At 51.7% G+C, this 11,910-nt stretch overlaps 1 protein-coding gene across 5 annotated transcripts; it reads left to right on the top strand.

Moving 5' to 3' along the window:
• Nucleotides 1-2,219: 2,219 nt before the first annotated feature.
• CHPF2 (chondroitin polymerizing factor 2) lies at nucleotides 2,220-11,634 on the top strand. 5 transcript variants are annotated; one of them, XM_074946663.1, is made up of 5 exons: nucleotides 2,220-2,233; nucleotides 2,974-3,898; nucleotides 7,025-7,589; nucleotides 8,051-8,233; nucleotides 9,793-11,634. In XM_074946663.1, exons 2-5 carry the CDS (start codon nucleotides 3,621-3,623, stop codon nucleotides 11,053-11,055), a joined length of 2,289 nt encoding a protein of 762 aa, XP_074802764.1. In that variant the 5' UTR covers nucleotides 2,220-2,233; nucleotides 2,974-3,620; the 3' UTR covers nucleotides 11,056-11,634. The 5 variants fall into 5 exon arrangements, with proteins under 5 accessions (XP_074802764.1, XP_074802763.1, XP_074802765.1 ...); XM_074946662.1 differs by lacking the exon at nucleotides 2,220-2,233 and adding an exon at nucleotides 2,361-2,583; XM_074946664.1 differs by lacking the exon at nucleotides 2,220-2,233 and adding an exon at nucleotides 2,361-2,583 and having other exon boundaries at nucleotides 2,978-3,898.
• Nucleotides 11,635-11,910: the final 276 nt, after the last annotated feature.

An 11,910-nucleotide genomic window follows, 5' to 3' on the forward strand; every position in this document is an offset into this window, starting at 1 on the left:
CCCCCCCCCCCCGCACCTCCGGGCCTGGCAGCTCAGAGCCCCCCCGCACCTCCGGGCCTGGCAGCGCAGAGCCCCCCCCCGCACCTCCGGGCCTGGGAGCGCAGAGCCCCCGGCACCTCCGGGCTTCGCACCCTGAGAGCCTCCCCCCCACCCGCACCTCCGGGCCTGACAGCGCAGAGCGCCCCCCAGCACCTCCAGGCTTCGCACCCTCAGAGCCTCCCCGGCACCTCTGGGCTTCGCACCCTGGCAGTTCAGAGTAGGGTGACCAGATGTCCCGATATTTAGTTGTTTGTCCCGCGTCCTGACCGATGTACGATCGGGATGCCATTTGTCCCGATATTTTGCTTCGGTGGCACTCTGGCTTTTTTTTTTTTTTTGCTTGGGGCGGAAAAAAACCTAGAGCCGGGCCTCGTGGGAGGTGAGCCTGTGGCTGCCCCCCATGTGTCCCGATATTTTGTTCTTGTCATCTGGTCACCCTAGTTCAGAGCCCCATCACCTCCGGGCCTGGCAGTTCAGAGCCCCAAGACCTCCGGCTTGTCATGTCAGTTATGAAAGTAAAAAAATTCTTGAGCTCTGGCACTTCTTTCATTAGTAATTAAGCACTGGTTTCCCCCACCCCCTCAGCAATGTGTCTCATGAACGTGAAACTGATCATTCCTGAATGGTGGTGGGTGTCATTGCAATGCCTTGGGAGAGGGGAAACAGGAGCCCAGAATGGGGTCACAGGATGTGGAGGGTACCACATGCACAGGATTGGGTCATATGGGGCCGCAGATTGACACCTCTTGGGTCAGGTACAAGTCTGTATTTGTTTCTTGTCATTGTTTTATTGTTATTATTTCCTTTAGCTTAGTGCAGGGGTGGCCAACCTGTGGCTCCTGAGCTGCATGCGGCTCTTCATAAGTTAACATGCAGCTCCTTGCATAGGCACTGACTCTGGGGCTGCAGCTATCGATGCTAACTTTCCAATGTGCTGGGGAGTGCTCAGTGCTCAACCCTCTGCTCTGCCCCAGGCCCTGCCCCCACTCCGCCCCTTCCCCCTGCCGTGCCCTTGCTCTCCTCCCTTCCCCACCAGAGCCTCCAGCCCCCTGATCACGGTGGGCAGGAGACATGGGGAGGGAGCGAGGGGGAGGTGGTGATCCTGGGGGGCGGGGAGGCACTGTGAGCAGGAGGGGGAGCTGATGGGGTGCTGCTGATGTATTACTGTGGCTCTTTGGCAAGGTACATTGGTAAATTCTGGCTCCTTCTCAGGCTCACGTTGGCCACCCCTGGCCTTGTGCCTACCCGCCCTAGTCATGGACCCAGACCCCCTCAGTGCCAGGTGCTGTACAACCATAGAACAAAAGGCAATTCCTGCCCCAAGAGGCTTACAGTAAAAACCTGGAGATGGGACTGGTGTCCTCCCTTGGGAGAGCCGGGCGCTAGGGTCAGGGGAGGAAGAAACCGGGGCTGGCAAATTGCAAGTGGGCATTTCCCGGCTGAGCGGAGGTGTGCCAGGAGCCCGTTCCCACCAAACACTTCTTGTCTTTTGGGAGGCTTCCTGGGGGCCCGCCAGGCTCCATCGGTCCGCGCCGCCGCCGGCAGCGGCTGGCCCGCCCGCGACGAGCGGACTCGGGATTCCGGCCCGGGACGCACCGAGCGGCGGAATCAGGCCCGCGGGCCCCCAGTGCCGACGCGGGCCGGCCCCGGCCGCTGCAGGGCAAGGGCCGCTGCGGGAGGCAGCGACGGGAGCTTTTGCTCCCGGTCCCGCGGGAGAGGCCGCCTCAGCCTCGGAGCTCGGACCGCGAGGCGGGACGGTTCGCTTAGCCCCTGGCTGCGTCCGCGGCCGCGCCTTCCCCGCCTCCGGCCGGGCGGCCCGCGCGCTGGGCCGGCACAGGGGCCCGGCCGGGGCGGGGCCGACGGGGCGTGGCTGCAAAGCGCAGGGAGCGGCGGCGGCTCTGGGCGTGAGGCCTGCGCACGCGCACTGAACCATAGAGTCGGCGGGGTTCGGCGGAGGGAGCGGCGCGGGAGGGACCATCGAGAGGGGAAGAGGAGGGAGCGGGGCTGGCGGGAGGCGGCTGAGCTGGCGGCTGTCGGACGCGAGCGATGCCAGCCTGACCCGGCGCCCCGAGCTGCTGCGCGCCCCCGGCTCCTCCTGCCTGCCTGGCCGGCCGGCCCGCGCGAGGCGAGTCCGCCGGGAGCCGAGCCTGGCCCGGGCCCGGGCCCGGGCCCCTGCGGCGGGAGCGTCCGGCAGGTAGCGGGGAGCGGCCCCAGCAGGGCGATGCCTGGGCAGGCGGGGGGCCAGGCGCTGTGCTGGGGCCTCGCTCCCCTCCCTCAGCGGGAGCAGGGCTGCCCCGGGAGACCGGGGCTCGCCAGCCGCCCCTTCCCCCGCCCTCGGGGCAGAACCGGGGACGTTTCTCTGGGACCTTCCCTTGCACGGGCCCGGGCTGGACCGCCCAGGCCTCCCCGGACACGTTTTCTCCTCGCACGGCGCCTTGCCGGTGGGATTCAGCCCTGCCTTGGAGGAGCTCTAGGGAAAAGAGGAGAACTCTTTCTCCAGGCCCTAGTCCACCTGTTCCCGCTCTGCTGAAGCTACCAGCTAAGGTCTGGGTGCTGAGTTATGTTGAGCATATTTGTCCAGTAAGAGTGGCACTGGAACGTAGGCTTTAGGGTGGAAAGCCCAGTATCCTCACCCAGCCAGTCTGCCCGGCCTGGGGCTGCACTGGAACTTGTACCTTAAGGGGGAAATCCCCTGTCGCCCATGTCCCTCCACTACCTCTGCTGAGGGCCTCATCCTTTCCCATGCAGGAAGCACTAGCCAGTCTCCCTGGCATTGTCTCAGAAGTGGAGCCTCTGACCTCTCTTTTAGCAGGGGGTGAATGGTAATCCCAGCTCTGGAGTTTAGGATATCCTAACCTTAATCTGAGTCTGCACAGTTGTCACTGAGGCAGATTCAATCCTGCAGTTCTGGTTGTTCAGTTTCCCTCTCTCTAGGTAGCCTGGATGGGACCATCAAAAGTGCAGCAGCTTGGAACCAAGAAACAAGCAGGTGGGACAGGCTCTCATGCTGTTAGCCTGAGTCACCACTGAGACACTGTCCACCAGCTGCAAAGGGTCAGTGTTTCATGTTGCCAGATGTTATTCCAGGGGACCTGAGCATTGGTTTCTTTCTCCCTCTGCTCCTAAGGCTCCTGTACTTGGAAGTTCAGGAAACTTTCTGATTCCATCCCATGTGAGAAGCGTTTGTATCGTGAAGTCCCTGCAGCTGACTGGATTCACATATCTCAGGGCTGGAGCACTCTCTGCCTCACCTGTCAAGGAGCTGGGAATGACTTTCCACATCCCCAGGCATGGACACTACCTGGGGCTCATTTAATTCTCTTTCCAACATGAGCCATATTGCCAAATTCTCTGAACTTTGTGGTTTATCCTCTGACACTGTTACACACCCATGACTGAGCTAGATCTGTGGCCTACTACTGCCTTTAAGTGGGACATCGTGCCTCTCATGCGTCTGGATCACTGTTTTCTAACTCTCTCAGGTTTTGGTGCATTTCTAGATCTCCCTTCGTCCAGATTTTTTGTGATTCTAGATATTTTCTTGTTGAAGATTCTGCATATTGTTTCATGATAGCTCTGCCATGCGTCTGGCTACTCTCCTTGCCTTCCTGCGGCCTGCACTGCCACTCATCCTGGGTCTCTCCTTGGGATGCAGTCTAAGCCTGCTGCGTGTCTCCTGGATCCAGAGTGATGGGGAGGATACTTGCATGGACACAGGGGTAAATAATGGGCTGTTTGCAGGGAAAATGCAGCAGGACACTCTTCCTGGAGGAAGGTCAAGCCAGAATGATGAGGACTTCAAACCCAGGATTGTTCCCTACTACCGAGACCCCAATAAGCCTTACAAGAAAGTGCTCAGGTAAGAGACACTCCTTTTGAGCAAGTCATTGTGAGGTGAAGGTGACCACCTATGTCTAACATGGGGTCCCATCAGCTGTTACGGGCTAAACAGGGTCAGACTGGGTTAGTTGGTTGAAACTATAATTAAATATAGTATAATAAAATGGCTGGACGATTATGATGTGACAAGGTATAACCAGCACAGTTTCTCCAAAGGAAAATTGTCTCCCACTAATGTATTAGAATTCTTTGAATGTGGAAAAGTAGCAGATAAAGGAGAAGCGGTTGACAACTTAGTTCAACTTTCAAAATGGCTTTGATGAGATGTCTCACAAAAGGCTACTAAAGAAATTAAATAGTCTAGGGGTGAGAGGCAAAGTCTTCTTATGGATCAAACAGCCTTCAACTACCTGAAGGGGGGTTCCAAAGAGGATGGAGCTCAGCTATTCTCAGTGGTGGCAGATGACAGAACAAGAAGCAATGGTCTCAAGTTGCAGTATGGGCGGTCTAGGTTGGATATTAGGAAACACTATTTCACTAGGAGGGTGAGAAGCACTGGAATGGGTTACCTAGGGAGGTGGTTGAATCTCTATCCTTAGAGGTTTTTAAGGCCCAGCTTGACAAAGCCCTGGCTGGCCAGATCACAATTTAGTGCCACACCTTTCAGGGTAGCAAAAAGCCCAACAAATAAAATGTCCAATTGTTCCATCTGTTGCATTTGATCCTGGTCCCAGTGGTTCATCTGCCCTTTCCTCAGGACTTTCAGTCATCTATTCCCTTCTTAGGGGCTTCACCAGTGGTTGTAAGGGAACCCAGGCCTGCTTCTACAATAGGTTTTAGGCAGGCAAGTCAAGGTTCAATCCCTCAAACTTCTTGCTGCTGTTTCCCTGGACTGTTCCTTACTAAGCCTATAAGGAGGCCTGTCCCACAACCTTTCTGATTTCACCCTTCTCGCAGAGCTAGGACTCTCAGTGCTCCCTCCTGGAATTCCCCAATAAATCCCAAAGTAAAAGTGTAAGCTTAAATCCCCTCCTACCCTTCTTAGGCTTGATCTTTTATTCTTCTCTTAGTCGTCAATTGAATGTCTGCCAGGGCTGTTTCCATTCTCTGATCCCAGAGAGCAACTGCAGAGTTCCTACCTCTCTCCTTGCAGTGCCCTTCATCTTCTTATGCTTTATGGTGAAGCTGACTCGTCTACTGAGTATAACCATCACCTACTATATTCCCCATACATCCATGCCACTGCGCTCTCTTACCCTGCTGAGTATCCTTAAAAAAATATAGTAGAGCTTTTTTAATGTTACCCCACTTTCCTAAAACACTCACTAAGCCCCTCCTACTAAATTCAGCTGTCACCCCTTCTGCCACAGACTTTCTCTATTTATACTGATTCCCACTTCCTCTCCCAGTTAAGATTCATGAGTCATTGTGACTGGCCAACCCTGCAGGTGTGGCCAGGCACTTTTTAATTGAGCTCCCAAGCTCCAGTTTTAACCCTTTTCATTACAGTGTTGGGTAGACACCCCACCATAGAGATGAGCAGTAAAGTACCAAAATTTGCAGATGATGTTACTTTTATTAGTCAAGACCAGAGCAGACCATGAGAAACTTCAGAGAGACTGTATCACACTAGATGAATGGGCAACTTAATGGCAAAGTGAATTCAGTGTTGCTAACGGCAAAGCAGTACACATTGGAGGGGGGAAAAAAACCTACTCATACCTTACACAGTTCAAAATCAATTCAGGAAAGCAACCTGGTGTCATTATAGACAGCTGCATGGAGATCTCTGCTCAGTCTGCAGATGCAGTCAAAAAAAAGCAAACAAGATGTTCGGTTACATCAGGAATGGAATGCAGAATAATAAAAAATTAATGCATTTCTATAAGTCAATGACATGGCCTTATCTGGGTACTGTGCGCAGCACATTGTAGAATAGAGGGGGTTCAGGGAAGGAAGACAAGAATGATTAGGTGATGAAAAAAACTTTTCCTATGATGTGGCTGAAAAGATTGGGACTGTTACCTTAGAAAGGAGACAAGTGGAGACATGATTAAAGTATATAAAATAATGAGGGGTCTAAAGAGAGATCAGCAATTTCTGTTCTCCCTGTCTCAAAACACAAGAAAAAAGGGGACATTCAATTAAATTAAAAGGTGGGAAAGTCAAAAATTATCAAAGGAAATACTTTTCACTCAGTGCCACAGGATGTCAATGAGGCCAAACTTCTTATAGTGCTAACATAAATTTTGGAAGAAATATTTAACCTCATGCTTCAGGGTTAAAACCAGTCAAACTACTAGTGATTAGAAGACTTCTTGCAGCTTCCTCTGATACCGGTGGTGCTGGCCATCCTTAGAGACAGGATAGTGGACCAGATGGACCTTGGGTCTGATCCAGTCTGGCAATTTCTGTGTTCCTAGTACTTGGATAGGAAACAGAGGTTTCAGGGAGCAGTGTTGGGGGCTTGGTAGTGAGTGCACTCCCTGTTTAGTGAGTGCTGATCCCAACGCTATCGTATGGCACTAAGGGGTGCTGTACTGCTGGGTGGGTAGATCCCTCAGGGTCAGTTTCCTCTCTGAGTCGGTGCTGCCAGACTGCTACCTTTCAAGTATGATATAAAAGCAAGATCTTGATCATTTGTGGTCATTAAAGATCCTGTGACACTTTTGCAGGAGTCAAGATGTAATCGCCAGGGAATCCAAGGATCTCTCATATATTTACATTTTGCCCCCTTGAACTTCCCCCCTACAATTTCTATTGAATGCAATAGTTAGCTTCACTTCTTGCCCTAAACTGTTGTTCAGGATTGCTGTGTGGCTGTTAAACCACTGCTGCATCCCAGCCCAGAGGGGGCAGTCTTTCATTAGTGGGTGATGCCATCTCTCTGTATAGTTGGATACAAGTGATAGGATGCTAACTGGCTTTGATTTCTGTGAAGTAGGAAGGTGCCTAAAAAATGTGAGATCGTTAGTAATGTGTACACACAGCTGAGCCCTAAGTCAGAGCTTTGAAAGGAATCTGATTACTCAAAACATCAAGGGGGTATGGGTGCCCCCTCTGTCTCTGATGTGAGCATAGGGATAGATCTGTTTCTTTCCCTTCTCCCAGCTGCTTGTGTTGTAACCATGGCTTTTCCCTGCAGGACTCGCTATATCCAGACAGAGCTGGGCTTCCATGAACGGCTCTTTGTGGCTGTGCTCACCTCCAAGGCAACCATGAACACACTGGCTGTGGCAGTGAACAAGACCGTGGCCCATCACTTTCCACACCTGCTATACTTTACGGGGTTGCGCAGCGCCAAGGTGCCGCATGGCATGGCATTGGTGTCACATGGGGACGAACGCCCCGTCTGGCTGATGTATGAGACCATGCGCTACATCCATCAGCACTTTGGGGGTGACTATGACTGGTTCTATGTCATGCAGGATGACACCTATGCCCAGGCCGAGCAGATCAAGGCCCTGGTGACACACCTAAGCATTAATCAGGATGTTTACCTAGGACGGGCTGAGGAGTTCATTGGGGGGGATGAACAGGCCCGCTATTGCCATGGTGGCTTTGGCTACTTGGTTTCCCGGAGCCTGCTGCTCAAGTTGCATCAGCATCTGGACAGCTGCCGTAATGAGATTCTCAGTGTGCGCCCGGATGAGTGGCTGGGACGCTGCATCATCGACTTCCTGGGCATCAGTTGCATCTCCCGGCACCAGGTATTGTCCCTGGGGTTAGGACACAGCCTCAACCCAATAGACTCCACACCCTCACAAGCCTGTGTCATAGGTTTGGGGGCACTCACCCCTTTACCCTATGCTGTGAAGTACTGGGAAGAAAGAAAGTGTGGGGTAGCAGCATGGAACAAGAGCCCAGCTTCACCCTCAGCACTTGAGAAGTGGAGCTAGACTGACATTTGAGAGAACAGATTTAGTCTGATTTCATCAATTTCACAGTTTTTCAAGTAGGTGGGAGGCAGCCTGGGATAGAAAGAAACAACAAGGAGATCTGAATTCTCCTATGATCTATGAAGTGAGGAGCAGAGGGTGAAACCCCCTCTCGTGCCCACATGTTTGTCTCTCTGGGTCTCACGCCCTTCAGAGTGAGTGGGTGGGGGAGGGAGGACCCAGTGTGAGTCCCAGGGTTCCTAACCAGTCTCCCTGAGTCTTATCCATTTCAGGGCCAGCATTACCGCTCCTATGAACTGGCCAAAAATGCAGACCTAGAGAAGGAGGAGGGTGAGGACTTCCAGGCGGCGCTCACTGTGCACCCTGTCTCTGAGGGGACCCTCATGTACCGACTGCACAAGCATTTCAGCAGGATCCAGCTGGACAGAGCCTACCAGGAGATCCAGCAACTCCAGGTATCTGGGTGGGGGAACACTGACGGGGAACCTGAGGCAGAGATGGAGTGAGGTTAGACAGGATCTCTTTTTTTCAGGTCTGTGAGGGAACAGAGAATGTCTGACAGCCAGGCAGTGGCAGACTCCTCTATGGAAATAGCCCCTGCACAAGGAGGATGTGGTATCAGAATCACTACTGTCCTGGACCACCAAGGATTCAGGAAGCTCTAGGTAGAGCGGAGGGATCAGGCCATTTGCCCCTCTGGGATTGGAGAGGGGGGCAGAAAGAGGGACCAGACCACTTGCCTCTCCAGGAGAAGAGCATCTTCAGACACTGACTCACCAACCTAGTGAGGAGAGCTTTAAACTAGATTCAGAGGAGCAGTTGACAAAAGCCCACAAGTAGATATAAAAAAAAAAAAAGGTGACCTTAACAGAGGGCTATATAAAATATGGGAGCAGGGGATGAAAATTACAGTAGGGTCATAGGAACAACAAGAGGGAAAACAGTGAAGGAATCTGCTCAACATTATAGATGTCTATACACAAAAGCAAGGAGTATGGAGAGTAAACAGGAAGAACTGGATGTAATAGTACACAAGCTAAGTTATGGCTTAATTAGCATCAGACTTGGTGGGATAAATCTCATGACTGGAATATTGGTATAGAGGGTATAGCTTGTTCAGGAAGGAAAGATGGGGAGAAAGGGAGGAAATGTTGCATTACACAGCGAGAATACATACACTTGTTTTGAGTCCACAAGGAGGTAAGAGGCAGATAAGTTGAAAGCTTCTGGGTTAAGATAAAAGAGAAAGAAAATAGGGGCAATGTCATGGTAGGGTTTGAGTTAGAAAAATCAAATGGAAGAATACAAAATGGGGAATAACTGACTAGGTGGTAGTATTGCTGAAAAGTATCTGAGGGTTATAGTGGATTATAAATTCAATATGAGCCAACAATGGGATGCAGTTGTGAAAAGGCTAATATTCTGGGGTGTAGTAATAGGAGTGTCATGTGTAACACATGGGAGATATTTGTCCCACTCTATTTGGCATTGGTGAGGCCTCGGCTGGAGTACTGTGCCCAGTGTTGGGTGCCACACTTTAGGAAAGATGTGAACAAATTAGAGTCCAGAGAAGAGCGATAAAAAGGATAAAATATTTAGAAAACCTGAGGAAAGGTTAAAGTGGGCATGTTTACTCTTGAAAAAAGAAGACTGAGGGTGGGGGGACCTTATAACAGTCTTCAAATATGTTAAGGGTTGTTATAAAGAGCATGGGGATCAATTGTTCTCCATGTCCACTGAAGGTAGGACAAGAAGTAAAGGGCTTAATATCTGCAGCAAGGGAGATTTAGGTTAGATATTAGAAAAAATCTGATTATAAGGGTAGTTAAGCTCTGGAACAGGCTTCCAAGGAAGGTGGACGTATTTAAGAACAAGTTGGACAAATGCCTGTCAGGGATGGTCTGGGGTATACTTCGTCCTGCCTCAGCGTGGGGGACTGGACTAGGTGACTTCTCAAGGTCCTTTCCAGCCCTACACCTATGATTCTATAAATAGCAGTGTACTTTCTTCACAGATGCAGATCAGGAATCTGACATCGCTGACACCAGCCCGCGAGGGGGGGCTGACATGGCCCATAGGCATCAATGCTCCCTTTGTCCCCAAATCCCGCTTTGAGGTGATCAGCTGGGACTACTTCACAGAGCAGCACCTCTTCTCCTGTCCCGATGGCTCCCCTAAATGTGAGCTGGCTGGAGCCAGCAAGGCCGATGTTAGTGACATCATTGAGGCAGCACTCCAGCATCTCAACAGCCGTTACCAGCCCCAGCTTCGTTTCTACAAGCAACAATTGCTGAATGGCTACCGGCGCTTTGACCCCACACGGGGCATGGAGTACATGCTGGATCTCTTGCTGGAGGCTGTAACCCAGAAGGGCCACAGCCATGTTCTGGCTAAGAGGGTGAGTCTAGTGCGGCCCCTCAGCAAGGTAGAGATCATCCCCATGCCCTATGTGACAGAGGCCACACGCGTGCAGCTGGTGCTGCCCCTGACCGTGCAGGAGGTGGACTTTGTCAGCAACTTCCTGGACACGTTTGCCATGAACACGCTGGACACACATGACAATGCCCTGCTAACCCTGCTCTTCATCTACCAGCCTTATGATGCTCAGCGAGTCAGCCAGCTGGATGTCTTTGCTGGGGTCAAAGCTATGGTGGGAGAGCTGGAAAAACGGTATGCAGAGGTGAAAATCCCCTGGATCAGCGTAAAAACTGAGGTGCCATCCCAGGTGAAGCTCATGGACATAGTGTCAAAGAAGCACCCTGTGGACACCCTCTTCTTCTTGGCCAGCGTTTGGACAGAGGTTAACGCGGAGTTCCTGAATCGCTGCCGCATGAACACCATCAGCAACTGGCAGGTCTTCTTCCCAATGCACTTCCAGGAGTTCAACCCAGTGCTGATGTACCATGGCGAGCAGGCCTCCTCCTCCAGCACTGACTTCCTGAGGGATGGGCACTTTGACCGTCATGCCTTTGCTGAGGCTTGTTTCTACAACTCTGACTACATGGCAGCACGCACCAAGCTGGCAGCTGACATTTTGGACCGGGACGAAGTGCTGGAGAGCATGGAAGTATTTGATGTCTTCCTTCGCTACTCTGGCCTGCACCTGTTCCGGGCTGTGGAGCCAGGGCTGGTGCAGAAATATATGCTGAGGAGCTGCAACCCCCGGCTGAGCGAGGAACTGTATCACCGCTGTGTGCTCAGTAACCTGGAGGGGCTCTCCTCCCGCTCGCACCTGGCCATGGCCCTCTTTGAGCAGGAACAGGCCAATAGCACCTGAAGGACCAGAAGCTACTAGTGGTTCCCCAGCACCTTAACACTTGCACCTTCCACCCTCCTTCCCAGCCCTAGTCCTGCCCTGGGAAAGATGGGTGTGTGAGGCCAAGGGGCGGGCAGGGCAATTGAAAAATTTGGTTTCATAGGAAAAGTAATTAAAGTTTCTTCCCATGCAAATTAACTTGGTTCGTCACAAATTATCACAAGTTTCTTCTCATATGGTACAGTGACACTCCCACAGAGTGGGTTGTGGGCGTGACTGGGAGGGAACTATAAGATTACTGCCAATCTACACTTAGCCACATAAAACTCACCCAAAGCGCTGTTGGGAGCAGGGGATGAAAATTACAGTAGGGTCATAGGAACAACTGTAAATAAGTTGTAAATAAGAGACCTGAATCAGAACAAGAATGCCTTGACTGCATATTAATGTATGCACTGTCCCCATTCTCTGACACACTTGGATTCCCTGATGTGTTCACTGCTGCAATCACACAAATACCTCTTGAACCCTGGCTTGTTAGTGGTGTACTATGTTTTCCTCTTGGGATTCCTATTCTTTCACTCCATTAAGATGCAGCTTCTCTAGCCCAATGCTGAACATTCACTTTAGAGCCCAGAGGGGGGGAAAAATTGCCAGCTGCCCTCACCATAGGGTGACCCTGTACTAAATCTGAATGTCAACTAATTTAAATTCAGTGTAGTTGCAGCTGTCGGTCCCAGGATATTAGAGAGACAAGGTGGGTGAGGTAATATCTTTTATTGGACCAACTTCAGGTGGTGAGGAAGACAAACTTTTGAGCCATACAGAGCTCTTCGTCAGGTGAAGAGGAGCTCCGTGTGGCTTGAAGTTTGTGTT

The sequence above is a fragment of the Natator depressus genome, chromosome 2 (genome assembly GCF_965152275.1).
Source record: "Natator depressus isolate rNatDep1 chromosome 2, rNatDep2.hap1, whole genome shotgun sequence".
Lineage (NCBI taxonomy): Eukaryota > Metazoa > Chordata > Testudines > Cheloniidae > Natator > Natator depressus.

Bases quoted from the DNA above. Each gene is read 5' to 3' on its own strand.
- CHPF2 (XM_074946663.1), top strand. From the start codon at position 3,621: ATGCGTCTGGCTACTCTCCTTGCCTTCCTGCGGCCTGCACTGCCACTC. The intron at 7,590-8,050 runs GTATTGTCCCTG...TATCCATTTCAG, and splicing joins GTTGCATCTCCCGGCACCAG to GGCCAGCATTACCGCTCCTA. The intron at 8,234-9,792 runs GTATCTGGGTGG...CTTTCTTCACAG, and splicing joins AGGAGATCCAGCAACTCCAG to ATGCAGATCAGGAATCTGAC.